Source organism: Engystomops pustulosus, chromosome 7 (assembly GCF_040894005.1).
Source record: "Engystomops pustulosus chromosome 7, aEngPut4.maternal, whole genome shotgun sequence".
Classification (NCBI taxonomy): domain Eukaryota; kingdom Metazoa; phylum Chordata; class Amphibia; order Anura; family Leptodactylidae; genus Engystomops; species Engystomops pustulosus.
Window position 1 is genome coordinate 149,491,019 of NC_092417.1, and position 24,685 is coordinate 149,515,703.

A 24,685-nucleotide genomic window follows, 5' to 3' on the forward strand; every position below is an offset into this window, starting at 1 on the left:
TCAAATTCACATGGCCACAAGCAGGGTCTGTCTGACTGGGCCACTGGTGAGCTGGTGAAAGCACCGGTGGGCCCTGACACCTGGTGACTCTGCTCCCTATCGACGTTGACTTCACCCCCTTTGTACCTTTCGCAACTTCAACTCTTCCGACACAGATTTGAAATCAACGATGATACAGTGTCCTCTCCAAATCATCATTGTGTGCACCAAGCGCAAATGAAGACGTTATCGCCTGTTGTGCACAGGAGAAGAGAAAGAATAGGAGAGGAGCTGCTGGAAAATGTGTAAAAGAGGAGACAACCTTGAGAAGGAGATGAGAGATGAGAGGGGCCACAATATAAGAGTAGTAATGAGAGGGCCCAGACAATAAGGGGGGCCCACAATTGGAGGGGAAGATGAGAGTGGTTCATCAAAAGAGGGATAGTTGAGAGGGGGAGATACCAGGGGGTGCACAATAAAAGGTGAAGATGAGGGGCTACAAAATTAGGGGGAGATGAAAGGGGCCCCACAATAAAAGGGGTAGATACTGGGAGGCAGAATTAGAGAGGGGAGATGAGAGGGGTCACAATGTGAGGGGGGCCGGGGGATGCACAAATTGCTTTTAAAATGAGGTCCTGCTTAAAGGGAACTTGTCAACAGGGCCCAACCCCTGTGACTACCCCAGGATTCTGTCAGTGTGCAAGGTAAGTTATAACACACAATTATATGGTAATGCAAATGCTTAGAAAAGGCAGAGAGGCATATGTGCACTGCAGCTGTAATGGGCTTCTGTAACCTGTCTTTAGTTAAAATGGTCCCTGGTGACAGGTTCCCTTTAATGGAGGACTTTAAGGCCATGTTCACAAGAGGAGATTGAATTGTATTTTGAATCATATATCAAGCACATCCGGAATATCTCCTCCCTGAGCACAGATCTCTTTAGATCTAGATGTATGTGTTTGGTAAGTAGCAACATGTGTTTTGTTATGTGAAGAAAACACTTAGGCTACATTCACACGATGTATGCCCGCCGTACCGTAGTACGGCGGGCATACAACGGCGCTGCGGAGAGGAGCAGGGGATGAGCGCTGCTCACCCCCGCCCCTCTCCATAGGGAGATACAGCGCACGGCGCCGTAATACGGGAAAAGATAGGACATGTCCTATCTTTCCCCGGGCTACGGAGCGGTACAGTGCCGCACGTGTGCTGCACCGTACCGCTTCCATATAGGGCCGTGAGCCCATAGGAGTGTATGGGGGACGTATATCGGCCGTATATACGGCGGCCGTATATACGTCCCCCATACGTTCGTGTGAATGTAGCCTTACTACTTGCTAGACCCAAGCGTTTAGGTCTGTGTACAGCGAGGAGATATGGCGGATGCACTTGATGTGTGCTTTAAAATGCAACAAAATCGCATGTTGTGAACATGGCATTATGCAGCTTTCACAGTATGCATGAGGGATATTTTTCCAAACAGCAGAACTGCTCGTAACGCCTGTGGCAACCAATCAGAGCTCAGCTTTTGTAAACAGCAGTGGGAAAACGAAAGTTGAGCTGTGATTGGAAAAAAAATCCTTCCCTGACTGGGTGCAGATTTGCACCTGAAAAGTCGGACAAATAGATTCTTTTCAACTGTACTAGCCTCCAAATTGGGTTGTCCAATCCTAGCCCTCTAAGATTCAGTAATAGGTTACAGGCTGATTCTGATTCTCCGGTGGGCCAGTCCCACGCTGCACTGACCGCTCACCTGGCTGCTGTCCAGAGATATGTGTGATTTCCCTAATCTGTGTTAGATGAAGGTGCTTTCCAATTTTTCTTTTCAATACCTTAATATCCTTTTAATCTGACTGCTATTGGCACTTGAAGGCTAACACTTTCCTACATGGTTGCGAGCTGCCAATGTGCGGAAGTTTCTATGCTCCAGTGATGTCATTCATCCAGTGACATTTCCAGTATTACAGATTCATTTCACCTTCATATCAGCTATGATGAAAATGAGCCTCTTGGGAGACTCCTTGAGAAGGAGACCAGATATAATTGCAGGATTTCTTCCTTCATTCTTACTTATTATTTATTCATAACTTTATGTGAACAGCATCTGAAGTAAATTGCCTGCTCGGTATTGCTTCATAAAGGGGAAAGACAGGCACAATCTGCTCACAAAACAGTTACCTCCTTGGCCTGTATATTACAAGCTGTACATTTAGAGCAATGTTTAGAGATGGGTTTAATAAGTAAATACATTGTCCATAGGGTCACCTGTATGACCCCCTCACCTAAAAAGCATCCCTCACCAAAATTCCCCAAGGTGCGTTCCCTCGTATCCACACACATCTGGAGCGTGGTGACTTCTTGTAGATTGTCCTCCCCGGTAAGTGCTTTCTACAATCAGAAGAAACAGTTTCAGGTAAAAATTGGGATTTTCTATAATTTGTAGATATATTTGCAGTAAACCCATACCAGTCTGGAAGGGGAGAGGTATTCATCCACCAGGGTTTCATCGTCTTCTCTGCTTATAGGATTTGGATTTAGTAGTCCTTGCCAACCCAAATCAAGGACCCTTACGCTGGGTGTACTTGGACGCCTCTGTAAAATCTGTTCCATGGTTTACCTACAAGTACATGAGCAGTAATGTGGACATTTGGCATGATATTACCATAAATGCATCTGAGAGTTGCAACCATCATTGAGGTAGGTCCTCAGTATCAGATTTGTTGGGGTCTAAGATCCAGCATTCCCTCTAAGCAGCTCATAAAAAGAGAATGGAACAGGATGTAAACAGTGCCACTGTAGGTATTGTGGCTGAATCAGGTAACTACAGCTTAGCTCTCTTTCAAATGAATGGAAACTCATCTGCATCTTCTTCAACCACTACACAGAGAGCAGAGCTGATCGGTGAGGGTGCTGATATCTGATATTGAGGGCCTACTCTGTGGATATGTTATCAATATGTTTAGCTCAGAAATCCCCTTTAATCCCTACGCACACATGAATGTAATAATACATCGGTGCGAGAAGGTATATCACAGCTGACCATCCGCTCTAACATCTGTGATCGGATCTGTCGCCAATCGCGGGTGTTAACCCTCTTGCATGCCAGGGTCAAGCATGACCACTGTAAACTCTGCGCATGCAATACATTAGTATAACGGTGTAGTGTCTTGGATTTGAACCGGCGATAAGAGAACCTGGTTCCAAGTTAGCATAAAGTTAAAAAAGTGAAAAATAAGTTTAAAACATTTCTAAAATTAATAAAACATAAGCTACTAAAACGCATTCCCAAAAAAGCACTTAATATTAAGTATAAAAAACACAGATACACAAATCGCTGCGGCCGGAACAATCTGTATAATAAATCAGAATCATTATTGGGAAATACACTCACCGGCCACTTTATTAGGTACAGCTGTCCAACTGCTCGCTAACACTTAATTTCTAATCAGCCAATCACATGGCGGCAACTCAGTGCATTTAGGCATGTAGACATGGTCAAGACAATCTCCTGCAGTTCAAACCGAGCATCAGTATGGGGAAGAAAGGTGATTTAAGTGCCTTTGAACGTGGTATGGTTGTTGGTGCCAGAAGGGCTGGTCTTAGTATTTCAGAAACTGATGATCTACTGGGATTTTAACGCACAACCATCTCTAGGGTTTACAGAGAATGGTCCGAAAAAGAAAAAACATCCAGTGAGCGGCAGTTCTGTGGGCGGAAATACCTTGTTGATGCCAGAGGTCAGAGGAGAATGGGCAGACTGGTTCGAGCTGATAGAAAGGCAACAGTGACTCAAATCGCCACCCGTTACAACCAAGGTAGGCAGAAGAGCATCTCTGAACGCACAGTACGTCCAACTTTGAGGCAGATGGGCTACAGCAGCAGAAGACCACACCGGGTGCCACTCCTTTCAGCTAAGAACAGGAAACTGAGGCTACAATTTGCACAAGCTCATCGAAATTGGACAGTAGAAGATTGGAAAAACGTTGCCTGGTCTGATGAATCTCGATTTCTGCTGCGACATTCGGATGGTAGGGTCAGAATTTGGCGTCAACAACATGAAAGCATGGATCCATCCTGCCTTGTATCAACGGTTCAGGCTGGTGGTGGTGGTGTCATGGTGTGGGGAATATTTTCTTGGCACTCTTTGGGCCCCTTGGTACCAATTGAGCATCGTTGCAACGCCACAGCCTACCTGAGTATTGTTGCTGACCATGTCCATCCCTTTATGACCACAATGTACCCTGTAACATCTGATGGCTACTTTCAGCAGGATAATGCGCCATGTCATAAAGCTGGAATCATCTCAGACTGGTTTCTTGAACATGACAATGAGTTCACTGTACTCAAATGGCCTCCACAGTCACCAGATCTCAATCCAATAGAGCATCTTTGGGATGTGGTGGAACGGGAGATTCGCATCATGGATGTGCAGCCGACAAATCTGCGGCAACTGTGTGATGCCATCATGTCAATATGGACCAAAATCTCTGAGGAGCTTCCAGCACCTTGTTGAATCTATGCCACGAAGAATTGAGGCAGTTCTGAAGGCAAAAGGGGGTCCAACCCGTTACTAGCATGGTGTACCTAATAAAGTGGCCGGTGAGTGTAATTCTAAGCCTTACAACATTCTAGCAAAATAAGTGGATTCTTTAAAAATCCATGGCAACATAAAGTTATGAATTCATTTGGGTGGTAATTTAGAACTATAAAAATGGAGAATCTTTCAAAATTTTGGCCAAATATCCATTTTTTTCCTAACTAAACAGAAAAGATATCATCCAAATTTTTAAACTAACTTGACGTACAATGGCGCTTATTTACTAAGGGTCCGTGGCCGCACTTTTGTCGGATTTTCTGATGTTTTTGGGATTTGTGCCGCTGTGACGGGTATTTAACAGGCGATTGTGTCGCACGTGATTGGATTTCATGCAACAGAAATCGGGGGGGGGGGGGGGGGGGGCGGACCGTCAGACGATCCCAATCATTCGGACTGAGCGCAAATTAGGACTTTCAAATTGTGTCGCAAGATCAAGCACTTACATGCACCAGGAAGAAGAAGGTGAACTCTGTCGGACCTGAGCAGGGAAGTGACACATGCAGGATATCGGGTGCACGATCTTCCGGTCAGACAATGCACTTTCAGGGAACACGTCAGGACGGGTAAGTAAATGTGGCCCATTGCGTCACAAGAAAACAGTCTCAAAATCCCCTGGATTAACCACATATAACCACTTATAACACAGGACAGATTTAAAAAATGGGGCTGTGTCATTGAGGTTAAAATAAGCCGAGTTCTGAAGGGGTTAAATAGTTAAATGACGGCTCATAGGGCTCCCGCCTTTTGCTTATTTTACACATATTCCATTTCGATGCATTTTTTATGCAGCTTTTAAGGCCAACTTGAAGCAGATCTTAAAAAGAGAAGTAACAATGTCTTATATCATTTTATTTTACAACCTATTCCTGACATTGGCTTCAAACACAGCACCTCATAATCGGAGGGTGTGAAGGTGTCCTCCAGGGTGCTGTATTATGGCTCCATACAATACGGAAAGGAGCAGCTTCTGCCAAGTCATTGCGTACAGTTGGAAGGGTCTATAAATGTATACGTGTAAGTAGTAAGGTCTTTCTCACCACTTAAAGAAATGGAAAGTTACAGTTCTCAATCCTAAAAGAGAACACAGAGATGTACATTTTAATATATTATGTATATAAAATAGATAATGTAACGGCATAGCAGCAGTTACCACAAGAGTTGTAAGGCTATGTTCACATTATCCAAAGAGCTTCCCCCATTGGACCCTTAAAGGACATCTACCACCAGGATGAAGGATTGTAAACCAAGTACACTTACATACTGGTGTGCGCCACTTCTGGCAGGATCTGCTCTTCTTTTAGCTTCTTATGTCCTGTTTTTTTTTTTTTTTTACAAAATAAGGCTTTTAATATCATGCAAAGGAGCCTGAGGGGCTCCAGTCTCCATAGAGGTTAAAGGAGCCTGGAGCCTCTTAGGTTTTATTTGCATAATTTTTAAAGCAAAGGGATAAGGAGCAAAAAAAGAGCAGATCCTGCCAGAGGGGGCACACACCAGTATGTCAGTGTGCTTGGTTTACAATCCTTCATTCTGGTGGTAGATGTCCTTTAAGGGTGTGTTCACACGTAGCATTAGAACATCACAACAGCTGAGAAGAGGAGATTTGCCTAATTACATTGCTGTCAACATTGTGTTTACAAGATCCATGTGTTAATGCCATGTGTGAACGCACCCTGACAACAGATTTAATCAGACACAGTAGAGTTTCAGGCTTTCAGAATGACAGATATCGTAGTGAAAACCCGAGAGCCCCAATATAGTCAATGAAGTCCATCAGGACGCATTTGTGTCCATTCTATGACTGATCAACCTCCTGCAGCACTTCATTTTTTTCAGTTTTTGGTGTCTACCACAATGGGGCACATTTACTTATCTGTCCGATGAAGTTCCCCCGAAACTGAGATCGTGCACCCAATATCCTGAATGTGTCACTTCCCCCGCCCAGGTCCGCCGGAGTTCACCTTCTTCTTCCTGGTGCATGTAAGTGCATTGTCTTGCGACACAATTTGAAAGTTAAATCCCGTGCTCAGTCCGAATCAGTCGGATTGTCGAACGGCCACGCCCCCCGATTTGTGTTGCATGGTTGTGCCAAAAAACACAATCCCACCACAGACACCTGTTGAATACCTGTCCGAGCCGTGAAAATCCCAAAAATCCTGAAAAAGCTACAATGTGTTCATATGCTTCTGTGATGTCCCCCCTGGCCAATCACAGCCATGGGTAGTCATGTTTCCAATTCTGTAGCTCACATGACCACAAGATCACCCTGAGGTGATATGAGAGATGAGATTCTTATCTTTAATATGACATCTGCCGCATGTTTCTAGGTGCAATAGATCCAAAAATATTGGTGTCTGAATTGACATCAAAACTTGACTCATCTCAGGCAAATCTGACTCTTCTCTGCTCACTTACACATGACTTTGAAGGACAAATTGCACATAAAAGTGGGTAAGTGAACTGCTAGTTTAATGGTGTAAAATCTGGTGACAGGTTCCCTTACAAAATGCTGATGTTCACTGGCTAGTGCAACAATTTGAGGCTTGTAGCATTGAGAAAAAGATCCCAGAATTCATTAAGAGGGTTATGACATTTTGCAGGCAGTCCAACTGCATTACACTATATACTAAAGTGCTTGATTATGCAGAGGCCGATAAATCACATGAATTAATGAGTAAGTAGATTTGGACGTCCCATTATCCAGGCAGCACCCAGCCCACCCCTGCACCTTTGTCTGCCGCCCATTTAAACAGTTAAATGGATGTGTCAGCGATGACCTCATTTATTGATGCAGCAGTAACGGCTCGGGGATGCAGGGTTTCAGCCTTTAGTCAACACTGGGGATAGGAAACTGATGCCAAAGTATTTAACTAATATATTCACTTTCAATTTGTGACTTCATAGATAAATTTAAACAATGACTTCACGCTACGGATTACTTACGATCCAATCGCTCCTGACTATGTGTCCGCACTTACTGGAACACTTCCCAATATCATCGCCTTGCATTTCATAGATATACTTATACACTAAGAGCAAGGGAAAGTAATGTGTTGATGCAGCGCACTAGGATGACATCTAGAGAGCATCTGTCATCTTACTAAAAGCTCGGATTGGTTTGGGGGCCACAGCCATTGCACTGTCCATTGATAAGTTTTTGTTGGGGAGGAAACCCTCTGCTCCCCCACCAATAAATTGGACGCAGCAGATCCTCTACACACAGGACGGAGGTGTAAGAAGACTGCTCAATCTCCTTTGGATGTTGAAATTGTGTCTTCTGTGAAGCTTGGACATGCACCCCGCAGCAGTATTCCCTCCGCCGGTCCCAACGTGTGGCTGTGTCTGTCGGACGTGGACTGTGGTTCCGTACCTGTGTTTAGGTGGTGCCAGTCATTCTACCTCTTATTGACTATCGAGACTGCTCAATCTGTAGTGTAGCGCCCATACACGCTCACTGCTGATTCGCCTCCCATAAACCCCAATGGGAGCTAAGCCTGCAGTACCCCTAAACGACCACTGCTATTTCTGGTGTTGCACCATCATCGATTGCGCATTTCATGACCTATACTATGGATATGTCATAAATACTTTTCGCCCCAATAAACCTTTTAGGGAACTTTGTATAAGGCCCCATGCAGACAAATGTGAAATGGGGATGTCCCCACTTACTTCGATGCAGGGGCAGAACTACAGTCGTAGCAGCCATATGCTATGGGGCCCACAGTGTCAGGGGGCCCATGGCATTTCATGTGAATATGCTGTATGTGTGTATTTGTGATATGTATATGCTCGAAATGTATATGCATATGTGATGTGTATATGCTGTATGTGTGTACATATGGTGGGTATACAACGTATGTATAGGGATAAGTTGGGCCCCGTTCAGAAGTTCACTATGGGGCCCTGCCTCTCCAAGTTACACCGCTGCTTGTAAGGTATTCATATCATGTATACAACCAAATTCTGGCTATCCATCTATAGTACATGCTCATGGTACAGTGCATCTTCTTCCTTCCGTCAAAAATCCTTTTAAAATTATGCTAATGAGCCAGAAGGGTTTCTGGGGGAGTTACCAGAGCCCCTCGTTGCTGCAGATTTACAGGCTATTACATTGTGCAAGAAGTTCTTCTTCCTCTGCTGCAGTGAGATTACATTAGGCAGAAGTAGGGCAAAAGTGCTGAGGGAGCAAGGGGGAGGGGGAAACAGGGTAACAACCTCTGAAGCGGCAGCACAGAGGAGTTCTGGTAACACTCCCTAGAGCCCCTTAGGGTCATTAGCATAATTTTAAAAGCCGATTTTAAAAGGAAGGAGACCAGGGATAACAAATATAAGAAGATTACAACAGTCACAGTGTTTGGATATATAGGTAAGTGTCCTTGGTTTATCATGTTTGATTTTCATGGTAGATTTCCTTTAAAGAGACCTGGATATATTTAATCTGTGTTGACTGGGGGTACACAAAAGAAGGTCCGTTACCGTGTGTCACAATGCTGTACAAGGGACCTTGTGATGATAGATTAGGGACCCAATCAGTCTACTACCTACTAGCTACTTTGAGGACAGGGGATAAGTTATGAATTTGGCACAAACTGGTGGCAACTGGATTCCGGGAGAGTTTGGACACTCATATTCAGCAAACATTTTGGGATTACTGATACACCACTTCCAATCCTACGTTTTAGTGAGCGGTCACATGTACTGCTTTGATTTAATTTAGAAGCGGGATCAAACTGCACAGGGGTGTGCCACGGTTCGATCACATATGCATTTCTATGTATCAGTAACCAGCACCCTAAACAACACAAGATACCGGGTGCTGGTTGCCGATTGCATGTGTTTCCACAGAAATACGTATCCGATCAGGTTGTTGATTCTGCTTCTAAACCGAATAAAATTGGTACGTGTGCTCGACCCCTTAAAGAAAAGAGTAGAACTTTTTGGCAGATTGCTGAAATACCTCACATAACTATATATATTACACTTGCTTTTCCAATTTTACCTCAGCACATGAGTTCTCATTGCAGTTAGAGCAGCCATGTTGTTTACACGCTGTGGTAAAAGCTTCTGTGCATTAAGCTCGGTCTCTGTGGAGCCTTCACCACAAATAAGCTCTAAAATACTTATCTCTCTCATGGGCAATTCTAGAGAGCATCATAGAAGTAGTAATGTGAGACAATACAGAGATCAATGCAGTATACGTTGTAGAGGAATACCACCCTCATTGTTTAACACTGGAAGCTATTGGCGCTGACTGTGTGTCTCCAATCTACAGGCACCGATGAAAGATGATACCTTCTGTGGGACAAAATAGTCTATGGGGCACATTAACCTGTCCAGACGCATTCCCCCGAACGTGCATGGTCTGACCAGAATGCACTGTGCCGCGATTCACTAAGATTGTGCTCCCGATATCGTGGATATGTCGCTTTCCCGTTCAGGTCCGCCGGAGTTTACCTTCTTCTTCCTAGTGCATGTAAGTGCTTGATCCCGCACTCAGTCTGAATCAATCGGATCGTCCAACAGTCTGCCCCCTCAATTTCTGTCGCATGAAAGTCAGCGCAGCTGCGGCACAATTCGATCGCATGCGACACATTCCCCAGTTAAATACTTGTCACAGCGGCGCAAATCCAGAAAATGCCGGAAAAATCTGATGAAAGTGCGATCCGCGGACCCTTAGTGAATAATCCCCTATGTGTCACATGACTATATAGCCACCTAATTTGTTCAGATAAGGGGCAGAGTTATCAATGTTGTGGTAGATTTGCACTGAAAAACGACCTGTGCCATGATTATTAAGGGTTTAAGACTAGTATGGCCTCCATAAGAGGGCGTGGTTTTGCAAGGGAAAAATCAGCAACAGAGATTATGCTAATTCAACAGAATTTTGGCGCAACTAATAGAAGGTGCAAGGAAAAACTAGGCAATAGATGACACTTGGTGTAGCATAAAACTGTATTACACTGTCTTACTTGGGGACACTTTTGATAAAACTGTCCCAACAAGGGAGAGGGGGGAGTCTATCATACAGGAAGCCTTAATTTACACCTCTCAGAAGACGTCACCTCCATGTCCCAGCATGGGAGATGGAGGCGGTTAGGGCGTGAATAATTAGCGGCTTTCTTTTTTAGGAAATCCCGGCGTGTCAAACTTGAAGATGACCAGGATGAAGAGGACGTTAGGTGAGTATGTTTAGCTTAATATTAGTGTATTATAGTGGTATTTCCTTTAAAGGGATTTCTTATTCAGCCCCTTCAGCCGTAATGCTGACTATGCACTTAGGTCAAATTGGGAAATTTTGACATGATTGGACCACCAGTACTTTGTAATACCAGATGTCAAGGGAGTCAGTGGAGTCTAAATAATTAGAAAACTTGCAAACTCAGCCACACTGCGTGTGCACATACTGTATATGGTGGCGTCAGAAGGAATTGCAGTCAATGAAATTGGCATTTGGCTCATAGATATGTGAAATATATGTCCATATTTAAATTTATAAGCAGTTTAGGGGAATATCAGCTCGACCAGGCATTTAGCCTAATGTGTTTGGGGTGTCTCAACTCTCCCCTAATGGTAGAGGTCGGGATTCATCGAATTATACCTTGTACAGGCCCTGAAGGAAGGATCATGACTCCAGGTTCTAGCAAGGTTCTAGGAATACAATGAAAATGAATCATGTCCCTCCCTTCAGGCCCTTCACTATAAATTATTCAATGAATTAGCTGGAGTGTTCCTTTAAAGGAAACCTACCATTAGAAATCTACCTATTAAGGTAGATCTGATGGTAGATCCCCAGTGATCTTCTATAGCTAGCTGCGTCTTTCCATCCTACCCTTTTCTCCAAATACGACGTATAGTGGTTCGACGGAGGCAAAAACTATTCCTATGCATCTGCCCCATTATGTCAATGTATACACTCAGCTTATACGTCGGGAGCTTTCCAGATTTATTCGCTGAGCGTACACAAAACATGTGATGTGAACCCAGCCTAAATGAGACCTGAGCATTGTATGGCCCATGGGCCACATCTGGCCCCCCAACTATCTCTGACCGGCCCGCATGAGCTCATTGAAAAATTTGAGCTCCCCCATCATTAAATAATGATGCAATTAGGTCTCCATTTTTTCATTGAGTCATTATATTGTTTTATTTACTGTTGTTCTGTTTAAGTAGGGATGGGTTATATGCTGAATACATGATAGAGTATTGGGAAGAACTGAGTTATGTATATTAGTTTGGCCCTCTAAAACCATGTGGCCCAATGGAAAAATTAAATGCCCACCCATTGTTCTCAACCCTGATCTATCTTTAGCTAATCATAGAATACTATCTACACTAAACTACAGTTTATCTAACTAATATACAAATTTTGGGCAGAGGCTGCCTCTCCAGGCAGCAGGAACAAAGGCTACTCCGTGTCCCAGTAGCTTCTGCGATTCCCTCCCACCTGTTTAGAACAAGGGGTGGGCATTTAATTTTTCCATGGGGCCAAATGGTTTTAGAGGGCCAGACTAATATTCAATACTCAACTCAGTTCTACCCAATACCTCTATGCTATATTCACTTTATAAACTCTCCCTACTTAAAAAGAACAGTAAGTTAAACAATATGAGTCAATGAAAATCTGAAGACCTAAATGCATCATTATTATTTAATGATGGGGGAGGGAGCTCACATTTTTTAATGCAGGGCGGTCACAGATAGTTGGAGGGCCTGATGTTGCCCACAGGTCGTACAGTGCCCAGGTCTGGTATAGGGTGGATTCACATCACGTATATGCTGAACATATACATTGACATATGGCATAATTTTTGCCTCCATATGACCACTATGGGGCACATTTACTTACCCGGTCCAGTCGCAATCCAGCGGCGCGCTCTCCAACGCTGATTCAGGTTCTGCTGGGATTCACTAAGGTTGTGCGCCCGATGTTCACTAGGTGTCGCTGCTGCACTGAAGTCCGCCGGAATTCACTTCCTCCGTCCCGGTGTATGTGAGTGCTATTTTTGTGACACAATTCTTTTTAAAATTCCGTGTTTTTTCCGTATCCGTCAGGTTTTCAGACGGCTATGCCCCCCGATTTCTGTCACATGAAAGCTGGCGCCGATGCGCCACAATCCCGGCGCAAATCGGAAAAATTCAGGAAACCCGGTGGAAAAACGCGATTCGAACCCTTAGTAAATGTGCCCCTATATGTCGTATCCGGCAAAAAAAGGCAGGATGGAAAGACGCAGCCAGCCATAGAAGGTCACTGGGAACCTACCATCCAGGTTACCTTTGACACGATAAAACATGATGTTTGGTTGAGCAAGGCCCGAATGTGAAAAGGGAGGATTGACAAGACTGACACCTGCTAACAAAATAAGCATTGGCTGATTAATATCTCATGAGAAGCTTCAGAAGTTCTCCATAAAGACATGACTCTCCTTGTACTAAAGTCGTGACAAGTTGCTTTTATGGGTGCTCCCAGTTCTTCTCATTAGTTGGCGCAAAACATTGCTTATAATTAGAGATGAGCGAGCACTAAAATGCTCGGGTACTCGTTATTCGAGACGAACTTTTCCCGATGCTCGAGTGGTCGTCTCGAATAACGAGCCCCATTGAAGTCAATGGGAGACTCGAGCATTTTTCAAGGGGACCAAGGCTCTGCACAGGGAAGCTTGGCCAAACACCTGGAAACCTCAGAAAAGGATGGAAACACCACGGAAATGGACAGGAAACAGCAGGGGCAGCATGCATGGATTCCTCTGAGGCTGCTTAATCGTACTATTATGCCAAAATTATGGGCAACAGCATGGCCATGACAGAGTGACCGAATGAGGCTAGATAGCATCTAAAACATCCAATAATTGACCCTGACACTATAGGGGACGGCATGCAGAGGCAGCGGCAGCAGCGGCAGGCTAGAGAGTGGCATGGCGACATACCCTAAATGGACTCAGGCTTCAAACCAATGGGTGGCAGAGAGGAACCAAAGGAGGTGAGCAAGAAGCGCTGAAATTATTTCCTCTGTGAACAAAAGGTTGACGGTATATTTAGTCGATAACACAGCATGGTGGCGACATAGTGACCAAGTTCCATAACGTATCTGGTGAAACACCCGAAAAATGAGCCTGACACAGCTCGTTTGATAAGGGGACGACATTTGGAGGCAGCCATGGAGAGGACTTCCATGATTAAGAGCGACAGTATGGGGCATCCATATTGCGCTTCTATGATTGCAACTGCAGGTCTCCAGCATGGCGGCGACAGACGCGCCGAGTTCCACTATGTATCTGGTGAAACACCTGAAAATTCTGCCTGACACAGCTCGTTTGATAAGGGGACCATGTATGGAGGCAGTGAACTAGTAGTAGATTAAAGGTGCTGCAGTTAAAACTATGTTAGTTGGATCTTGGGATGGAGCTGGCGCTCCGCTGCCAGGCGAGCTTCTGCCAATCCAAGCCCCTGTCTCTAGGCTACTCCCCAAACAGCACTTCTTTTGTATAAGATCAAGTGTAGTAGCGTTCTTATAAGTTTGGGATATGGCGGGTGAGGGGAATGTAAACAGATGCGCAAGAAGCGCTGAAATAATATCGGTAAATGATAAAAGTTTGCCAGTATATTTTGTGGATTACACAGCAGGGTGGCGACAAAGTTAACAAGTTTGATGTGGAATGCCCTGTAATAGCTCTTGGGCTGTGCCTTTTATCGCCTAGGCTCAGCAGTTTGAGCACCGCCTGCTGTCGCTTAGCGACGGCACTGCTGCTGTGCCTAGAGCTACCGACTGATGGCGCCATGCCCACGGATGGTAATTCGGAGGAGGAGGAGGTGGAGGAGGGGTGGGAGGAGGAGGAGGTATAGTAGGCCTTTGAGACCTGGACCGAGGTAGGCCCCGCAATCCTCGGCGTCGGCAGTATATGACCAGCCCCAGGTTCAGACTCGGTCCCAGCCTCCACCAAGTTAAGTGTAGTAGCGTTCTTATAAGTTTGGGATATGGCGGGTGAGGGGAATGTAAACAGATGCGCAAGAAGCGCTGAAATAATATCGGTAAAAGATAAAAGTTTGCCAGTATATTTTGTGGATTACACAGCAGGGTGGCGACAAAGTTAACAAGTTTGATGTGGAATGCCCTGTAATAGCTCTTGGGCGGTGTGCCTTTTATCGCCTAGGCTCAGCAGTTTGAGCACCGCCTGCTGTCGCTTAGCGACGGCACTGCTGCTGTGCCTAGAGCTACCGACTGATGGCGCCATGCCCACGGATGGTAATTCGGAGGAGGAGGAGGTGGAGGAGGGGTGGGAGGAGGAGGAGGTATAGTAGGCCTTTGAGACCTGGACCGAGGTAGGCCCCGCAATCCTCGGCGTCGGCAGTGTATGACCAGCCCCAGGGTCAGACTCGGTCCCAGCCTCCACCAAGTTAAGTGTAGTAGCGTTCTTATAAGTTTGGGATATGGCGGGTGAGGGGAATGTAAACAGATGCGCAAGAAGCGCTGAAATAATATCGGTTAATCATAAAAGTTTGCCAGTATATTTTGTGGATAACACAGCAGGGTGGCGACAAAGTTAACAACTTTGATGTGGAATCCATGAAAACAACCCAAATTTCTGCCTGACACACCTCGTTTGATAAGGGGACGATGTATGGAGGCAGCTATATGGACGACTTTTGGAGGTAGCAATGGAGACAACGTGTGGAGGCTGCTATGGAGACAATTTAATTTGGATAGTGCCTGTATGTGGCAGTCCAAAAAAGTTTTTAAACCAGAGGAGCAGGTAGGTGGCCCTCCAGAAAAATGAAATAGATTGAGTGCCTGTATGTGGCAGTCCAAAAAAGTTTTCAAACCAGAGGAGCAGGTAGGTGGCCCTCCAGAAAAATGAAATAGATTGAGTGCCTGTATGTGGCAGTCCAAAAAAGTTTTCAAACCAGAGGAGCAGGTAGGTGGCCCTCCAGAAAAATTTAATAGATTGAGTGCCTGTATGTGGCAGTCCCAAAAATTGTTTAAAACAGAGGACCGGGTAGGTGGCCCTCCAGAAAAATTAAATGCATAGAGTACTATAGCTAGAGCCAGTGGGCCCTGTCAAAAAATAGCCAGTTTCCTCTGCTTTAGTGTACAAAGAGGAGGAGAAGGAGGAAAATCAGGAGGAGGAGTGCATAAATTATTCAGGTTGAGCTTCCTTCACCTGGTGGAGATTGGAAATTATGAGAAATCCAGGCTTTATTCATCTTAATAAGCGTCAGCCTGTCAGCGCTGTCAGTCGACAGGCGTGTAGGCTTATCGGTGATGATGCCACCAGCTGCACTGAAAACCCGCTCGGACAACACGCTAGCGGCAGGGCAGGCAAGAACCTCCAAGGCATACAGCGCCAGTTCGCGCCACATGTCCAGCTTTGAAACCCAGTAGTTGTAGGGAGCTGTGTGATCATTTAGGACGATGGTATGGTCAGCTACGTACTCCCTCACCATCTTTCTGTAAAGATCAGCCCTACTCTGCCGAGACTGGGGACAGGTGACAGTGTCTTGCTGGGGTGACATAAAGCTGGCAAAAGCCTTGTAAAGCGTACCCTTGCCAGTGCTGGACAAGCTGCCTGCTCGCCTACTCTCCCTCGCTACTTGTCCCACAGAAGTACGCCCTCTGCCGCTAGCGCTGTCAGAAGGGAAATACTGTTTCAGCTTGTGCACCAGGGCCTGCTGGTATTCATGCATTCTCACACTCCTTTCCTCTCCAGGGATGAGAGTGGAAAGATTTTGCTTGTAACGTGGGTCCAGGAGAGTGAATACCCAGTAATCGGTGCTGGAATAAATTCTTTGAACGCGAGGGTCACGGGATAGGCAGCCTAGCATGAAATCTGCCATATGCGCCAGAGTACCAACGCGCAAGAATTCACTCCCCTCACTGGCCTGACTGTCCATTTCCTCCTCCTCCAACTCCTCCAACTCCTCTTCTTCTGCCCATACACGCTGAACAGTGAAGGACTGAACAATGGTCCCCTCTTCTGTCTCGCCAACATTCTCCTCCTCTTCCTCCTCATCCTCCTCCACCTCCTCCGATATGCGCTGAGAAACAGACCTGAGGGTGCTTTGGCTATCAACAAGGGAATCTTCTTCCCCCGTCTCTTGTGACGAGCGCAAAGCTTCCGACTTCATGCTGATCAGAGAGTTTTTCAACAGGCCAAGCAGCGGGATGGTGAGGCTGATGATGGCGGCATCGCCACTGACCATCTGTGTTGACTCCTCAAAGTTACTCAGCACCTGACAGATATCAGACATCCACGTCCACTCCTCATTGTAGACTTGAGGAAGCTGACTGACCTGACTACCAGTTCTGGTGGAAGTTGACATCTGGCAGTCTACAATCGCTCTGCGCTGCTGGTAAACTCTGGATAACATGGTTAATGTTGAATTCCACCTCGTGGGCACGTCGCACAACAGTCGGTGAGCGAGCAGTTGGAGGCGGCGCTGCGCTGCCCTGAGAGTGGCAGCATCTGTGCTGGACTTCCTGAAATGCGCACAGATGCGGCGCACCTTCGTGAGCAAATCAGACAGATTGGGGTATGTCTTGAGGAAACGCTGAACTATCAGATTTAACACATGGGCCAGGCATGGCACATGTGTCAGTCTGCCGAGTTGCAGAGCCGCCACCAGGTTACGGCCGTTGTCACACACAACCATGCCTGGCTTCAGGTTCAGCGGTGCCAGCCACAGATCAGTCTGCGCCGTGATGCCCTGTAATAGTTCTTGGGCGGTGTGCCTTTTATCGCCTAGGCTCAGCAGTTTGAGCACCGCCTGCTGTCGCTTAGCGACGGCACTGCTGCTGTGCCTAGAGCTAGCGACTGATGGCGCCATGCCCACGGATGGTAGTTCGGAGGAGGAGGTGGAGGAGGGGTGGGAGGAGGAGGAGGCATAGTAGGCCTGAAAGACCTGGACCGAGGTAGGCCCCGCAATCCTCGGCGTCGGCAGTATATGACCAGCCGCAGGGTCAGACTCGGTCCCAGCCTCCACCAAGTTAACCCAATGTGCCGTCAGCGATATATAGTGGCCCTGCCCGGCAGCACTCGTCCACGTGTCTGTGGTCAGGTGGACCTTGTCAGAAACGGCGTTGGTCAGGGCACGGATGATGTTGTCTGACACGTGCTGGTGCAGGGCTGGGACGGCACATCGGGAAAAGTAGTGGCGGCTGGGGACCGAATACCGAGGGGCGGCCGTCGCCATGAGGTTGCGAAAGGCCTCGGTCTCTACCAGCCTATAGGGCAGCATCTCCAGGCTAAGCAATCTGGAGATGTGGACATTGAGGGCTTGGGCGTGCGGGTGGGTTGCACTATATTTCCTTTTCCGCTCCAGCGTCTGGGGTATGGCGAGCTGAACGCTGGTGGATGCTGTGGAGGATCGTGGAGGCGACGATGGGGTTTTTGGGCCAGGGTCCTGGGCAGGGGGCTGACTATCAGCTGACACAGGGGAAGGAGCAGTGGTGTGCACGGCCGGAGGTGAACGGGCTTGGTGCCACTGAGTGGGGTGTTTAGCATTCATATGCCTGCGCATACTGGTGGTAGTTAAGCTAGTAGTGGTGGAACCCCTGCTGATCCTAGTTTGGAAAAGGTTGCACACCACAGTCCGTCGTTCATCCGGTGTTTCCTTAAAGAACCTCCAGACTTCTGAAAATCTAGCCCTCGCTGCGGGAGCCCTCGCCACGGGAGCTTCACTACGTGACACATTTGGCGCTGATGCACCAGCTCTGGCCCTGCCTCTCTGTCTGGCCCCACCACTGCCTCTTCCAACCTGTTCTGGTCGAGGACTCTCCTCCGTCTCAGAAGCACTGTGTTCACCCGGCCTCTCAACCCAGCTTGGGTCTGTCACCTCATCATCCTCCGATCCCTCAGTCTGCTCCCCCCTCGGACTTCCTGCCCTGACAACAAGTTCACCACTGTCTGACAACCGTGTCTCCTCATCGTCGGACACCTCTTTACACACTTCTTCCACTACGTCAAGAAGGTCATCATCACCCACAGGCTGCGACTGGTGGAAAACCTGGGCATCGGAAAATTGCTCAGCAGCAACCGGACAAGTGGTTTGTGACTGTGGGAAGGGTCCAGAAAACAGTTCCTCAGAGTATGCCGGTTCAAATGCCAAATTTTCCTGGGAGGGGGCAGACTGGGGGGGAGGAGGCTGAGGTGCAGGAGCTGGAGGAGTGCCGATTTCGGTGACATGGGTGGACTGCGTGGAAGACTGACTGGTGGACAAATTGCTCGAAGCATTGTCGGCAATCCACGATATCACCTCTTCGCACTGTTCTGGCCTCAACAGTGCTCTACCACAAGTCCCAGTAACTTCAGACATGAACCTAGGGAGTGTAGCTCTGCGGCGTTCCCCTGCTCCCTCATCAGCAGGTGGTGTCTCACCCCGCCCAGGACCACGGCCTCTGACCCCTGCAGTAGTTGGATGCCCACGTCCCCGCCCTCGTCCTCTACCCCTAGCCCTCGGGTTAAACATTTTGAAAATGAAAGTTATAACTTTTTTTTTACTTTTTTTTGTGTTTTTTTTTTTGGTGTTTTTTAGTTTTTAAAACCAAACGATGCTATCCTATTGCTATGGCTATTTTCTAGCCAACTATGAAAGCACACTGCTATGCCAGATGAGATGACGCTGAGTTATGAAAAAATAAAGCTAAAATAAAAAGTAAATGGCAGACTGTGCCTAATTGAAATCCAACCCCTAATAAATTGTCCCACTTCGGTCTTTGCGATGGATATGTGCGTCACTAAGCGCTAAACACAACGGTCCCAAGTCTCATTGCAAATTCCTCACAATATGGTAGTAGATGCACTACAGCAAGGCCAGCCACCAGCAGATCAACCAGAAATAAAATATATAACGCTATTGTAGGCCTAAGTAAGCCGTTTGGATTCTCCTATGGCTATTTTCTAGCCAACTATGAAAGCACACTGCTATGCCAGATGAGATGACGCTGAGTTATCAAAAAATAAACGTAAAATAAAAAGAAACTGGCAGACTGTGCCTAATTGAAATCAAACCCCTAATAAATTGTCCCACTTTGGTGTTTGAGATGGATATGTGTGTCACTAAGAGCTAAACACAACGGTAGCAAGTCCCCCTGCAAATTCCTCACAATATGGTACTAGCTGCAAATAAAAAAAAAAAATGTATAACGTTATTGTAGCCTTAAGAAGGGCTGTTGGGTTCTTGTAGAATCACTCCTGCCTAACACTATTCTAATAGAACAGCCTAACGCTTTCCCTGACCAGCAGCAGCTCTCTCCCTAGCGGCATCCAGACACAGAATGATCCGAGCAGCGCAGGCAGGGGCTAGTCTATTCCAGGGTCACCTGATCAGGCCAGCCAACCACTGCTATCGACGTGTAAGGGTACCACGTCATGCTGGGTGGAGTGCAGAGTCTCCTGGCTTGTGATTGGCTCTGTTTCTGGCCGCCAAAAAGCAAAACGGCGGGAGCTGCCATTTTCTCGAGCGGGCGAAGTATTCGTCCGAGCAACGAGCAGTTTCGAGTACGCTAATGCTCGAACGAGCATCAAGCTCGGACGAGCATGTTCGCTCATCTCTACTTATAATCCTTTTTTTTACTTAGTCATAATGATGACTGTCGGGGCCTCTAAATGTAACTAGTTGTAATAAAGAACAGTCCCACAAAGGTCCTCTGCTCACCAGGATTAGTAGACATGCCTGAACATGATCCAGTTGGTTGTGTCTAGGTGGTTCCTAAGCGTGCCAATATATAACCTCCTGCTGCTGGCATACGGTGGCCTTGTATACACCTTAATGTTATTTGTGTAAGGAGTCTGCTCCAAGAATATACAGCAAAGGTTACAAGATTGATATCATGAGGGGTATTACCAGCTCACAACACTGTTATAAATAGAGGTTTTGACTTTGATTCTATTATTTTTGATGGAATAAAAAAAAATTTTGATGTAACTGTAGGCAGGAGCTCCATGCCTCTGTTGGCAGTGTGAACAGACCCTAAGTCAATGGGGAGCATAAATTATATTCTTATTGGAAATAGACATTTAAATATGTTGTGCATTGTATTTATATTCTTTAGATACTCCAGATCTTTATCTCTAAATGTTGGCATATGGGGAAATCTTTTTCACAGTGCCCAATATAGCAAGAGGCTGGAAGCCTTTAAGTATATTGGATACACCGGCGGGTGAATTATCCCAAGTGGTACTTGATACGCCTCGTTGTGATGAATTTATCCCATTGTTTTGATTTCTGTCCCCTCATTTATCTAGCTTTTAACTGGCACCAATTATCTGCCCATTTGCTTGGGGTGTTTTTTGATTTACAGGAGATGGCATAATATGGACTCCTTATTACAGGCCCTGATGCAAAAGTTCAGCCTGTAAACCGGAGGATTGCTTATCATAAATCTCAGTGTAGAGAGCAGGGGGTTGAAAGGATTTATGATACTTAGACATTAAAATATATTTTAGTGTTGAAAGGTGGGTCTGTTTGCCTCCATGGCTTACGTACCTGATTGTAGCTGTGGATCTTAGGCCTAATGCACACAACCGTGTACAGAGACTGTGAAGTGGCTGCACAAATTGTGGTCCGCTCACGGCCTCCATAGAGGTCTATTGTACCTTGTCATGGTGGGGTGAGCACACCATGTCTCACTCAGTGGCGAATTAAGTGTCCCATGGACCCCAGGATGTTCACACGACAAGGGCCCCTCCAGCGCTCAAACCAACGTGTGCCCAGATGTTAGGACTTAAATACTACTCTATATCCTCTATATCCTTAATCTTGTACTGTTCATAAAAGTAATTTAATGCTGAACTTCACTCGTGCTCTTCTAACCCATCTGTTTAGGAAAGCCAATCACATTCCCTAACTGCATGAAACCCACCACCCAGACCAGATCCCCCCAGACAGTGTCGGAGATGTGGATGCTGCCTGTAGCTGCCCGGCCTCTGTGCTCTGCAGCTGAACTCCCCCTCATTCTGTAAGTACTTGCATATAAGCCGAAGCTCCTAATTTTACAAAAAAAAAAAATTATTGACTGGAGTATAAGCCCTAAGGTAGGAGATGCAGCCTCTACTCTAATAAAATGTCCACCAGCAGAGTCCCCCTTTAGAGTAATGTCCATGGTAGAGTCCCCCTTTACAGAAATGTCCATGGTAGTGTCCCCCATTACTAAAATATCCACCAGCAGAGTCCCCCTTTACAGTAATGTCCACCAGCAGAGCCCCCTTTACAGTAATGTCCACCAGCAGAGTCCCCCTTTTACAGAAATGTCCACCAGCAGAGTCCCCCTTTACAGAAATGTCCACCAGCAGAGTCCCCCTTAACAGAAATGTCCACCAGCAGAATCCCCCTTTACAGAAATGTCCACCAGCAGAGTCCCCCTTAACAATAATGTCCACCAGCAGAGTCCCCCTTTACAGAAATGTCCTCCAGCAGAGTCCCCCTTTACAGAAATGTCCACCAGCAGAGTCCCCCTTTACAGAAATGTCCTCCAGCAGAGTCCCCCTTTTGCCGGCTGGTCATTACTGTAAAGGGGGACTCTGCTGGAGGACATTTCTGTAGAGTCCCCCTTTCCAGTAATGACCAACCAGCAGAGTCCCCCTTTCCAAAAATGTCCACCAGCAGAGTCCCCCTCTCCAGAAATGTCCACCAGCAGAGTCCCCCTTTCCAGAAATGTCCACCAGCAGAGTCCCCCTTTCCAGAAATGTCCACCAGCAGAGTCCCCCTTTCCAGAAATGTCCACCAGCAGAGTCCCCCTTTCCATAAATGTCCTTTGGCAGAGTCCCCCTTTCCAGAAATGTCCTTCGGCAGAGTCCCCCTTTCCAGAAATGTCCTTCGGCAGAAATGGCCACCAGCAACAGGGCCCTCTTGAAAAAAAATAAATCTATAGTATTGTCTTCTCCTCGCGGCTCTGTCTTCTCTTCCTGCCCTCGCGGTGCATACACTATGACATCATGCGGCCATGACACATCTGCGTCATAGTGATGCACCCAGCCAGGAGAGGAGAAAACGGAGCCCCTCGCAAGCCAGAGGCCCTGGTCGCCCGCCCATACGAAGATCTGCGATTGGTCTCACTGCACCACGTCTGAGCGGACAGCCGTCTAGTATTTGATTTGTGAGTGGAGGGATGAGGAGTACTCACCCCCATCTCCACCTGGTTGTGTGCTTGGCCTGGGCTCCAGACGGGGTGAAGCACATGGCCGTCTGCATGAGGTCTTATGGCTACGCAACTGATTTATTGCAATGAGGTCATGACTGCTTCTAGTGGGAAAACCTTTTCACATTCTGTATTTCAATAAAAACAAGTAGACATAACGGACAGTACAAGCTACACCGGTCTAACAGTATAATGTGGCCCCTCACTGCTCGGATTATTAGATTAGGATTATTGCTAGGATTCTAGATGTCCCGGAATTCTACAATTATCCTGAGCAAGAAACGTCTTTGTCACTTCTTGTACTCACCAGCGAGAAAACCTGATGAGTGCAGATGTTTTTCACATTGCGGCGGCTGCTGCATTAATCTCCCCCCGCACAGCGCTCACAATGAATCTCCCGTGTGCTTTCAGATGGTAATGTCTTGTTCCTGTCCCGGTATTCGTTTATTCTGGAATACAAATGGAAATGACAAGGCGTGAAAGAAATAATCATTGGTGGCCGAGCTAAGTAGTGCTTTATGGTGGGATCCAGAAAATAAAAGTTCAACAAAACCTCCCCCCCCCCCCCCCCCGTTTTGTTATATGAGGGCAATGCTGGGAAAACTTTTGGTAGTTTTTACCCTACAAGCATCTCTATAAGGTCACATTCAACTTCATTTTGCCCCAGCTGTTCTCACAGTCGGCCCCAGGCCTCAGTAGGCCACCGGGCGGCAGAGCCTCAGTAGGCCCCCTTGCAGTGGTGGCATTAACAAATCAGAAATTAAAACAGTTTACTGTTCCCTAAAATATTCGCTAGTTTATTCCACCAAAGCCCCCTCTTAGGTATTTTATATACAGCCCCCTCATGGTTATTTTAGATAAGCCCCCCTGACACCCTACAGCTTCATTAAATACAGCCCCCTCAACTCCATGGATTCTATATGTACAGGTTTATGTGGGCCCCCCAGCAGCTCTGGGCCCTGGCACTTGCCCAGGTAAGCCCAGTGCTGGTGGCGGCCCTGGCTGTTCTGCATGCAGAACACTGGGCTCTAAAAGTGCATAAAAAAATGACAGTAACGAAATGTTACCCACCCCTTGACACAGGTCAGTAGACCGAAATACATGTTGTGTCGTATATTCCGTTAGATATACGTCACGATAGACGACTATGTTGACCCGGCGGTGGTACAGTGACCACACACATGTGGCACCGTACCTGGGGAAAAGATAGAGCATGGTCTATCGTCTTCTACACGTACGATCTGGCTGCTATATTTCTAATAAAGAGGGGAGGGGTGAGCACTGCTGCTCTATTCTCGTCCCGGCTGTAGTTACATTAGTGTGAATGAACGCTTACAGTTAACACCTTAATGACACAGCCTTCAGGAAACAGCACTTATTTTGATTTTCCCCGCTCAAATTCCAAAAGAAAATGAGGAAAAAAAATAACTTTTTTAATTTTTTTATCTGACATGGGCACATGTGGGCTTGTTTTTTGCGGTAAGATTTGTATTTTCCAGTGGGTTAATTTTTTGGTAAATATAGCATACCATATATATTCAAGTATAAAGAGAGTTTTTCAGCACAAAATTTGTGCTTAAAAACCCTGACGCGGCTTATACTCGAGTCTATAAAAAAAATCACTCACTTTACAGCGTCCCCCGTAGGTCCCCCGTCCCCCGTAGGTCCTCTCCCGTAGGTTTGATGCTCCGATGCCGCCTCGGGTCCTTCGGACCCTCTTCGGGTTTTTTCCACTCCTCTTCAGATCCTCTTCGGGAAGTTCCGCTCCTCTTTGGGTCCCCACGCGATGCCGGCAACTCAAACAATAATGTCGGCAAGCGGCTGATGTAATTTTGTTTGACCAGAAGAGGAGCGGAACATCCCGAAGAGGAGCCGAAAGGGACTACAGGGGCTGGCTGGATATATACTACAGGGGGTGGCAGACTATATACTACAGGGGGCTGGCAGGCTATATACCCTCGGCTTATACTTGAGTCAATAAGTTT

General features: G+C 46.6%; 1 protein-coding gene across 5 annotated transcripts in view; it reads right to left on the reverse strand.

The window, feature by feature from the left end:
• The window catches only part of LRRC56 (leucine rich repeat containing 56), a 125,921-nt gene that overhangs the window by 21,486 nt on the left and 79,750 nt on the right, over nt 1–24,685 (reverse strand). For 4 of the 5 annotated variants that reach the window (XM_072118216.1, XM_072118215.1, XM_072118217.1 and 1 more), the window contains exons 2-4: nt 23,008–23,149; nt 2,443–2,593; nt 2,259–2,364 (exon numbers count right to left, since the gene is read on the reverse strand). In XM_072118216.1, coding sequence (XP_071974317.1) covers nt 2,259–2,364; nt 2,443–2,586 — 250 coding nt within the window. In that variant the 5' untranslated portion in view covers nt 2,587–2,593; nt 23,008–23,149. The remainder of the gene's footprint in view (nt 1–2,258; nt 2,365–2,442; nt 2,594–23,007; nt 23,150–24,685) is intronic. The other variant, XM_072118218.1, reaches the window with a different exon arrangement.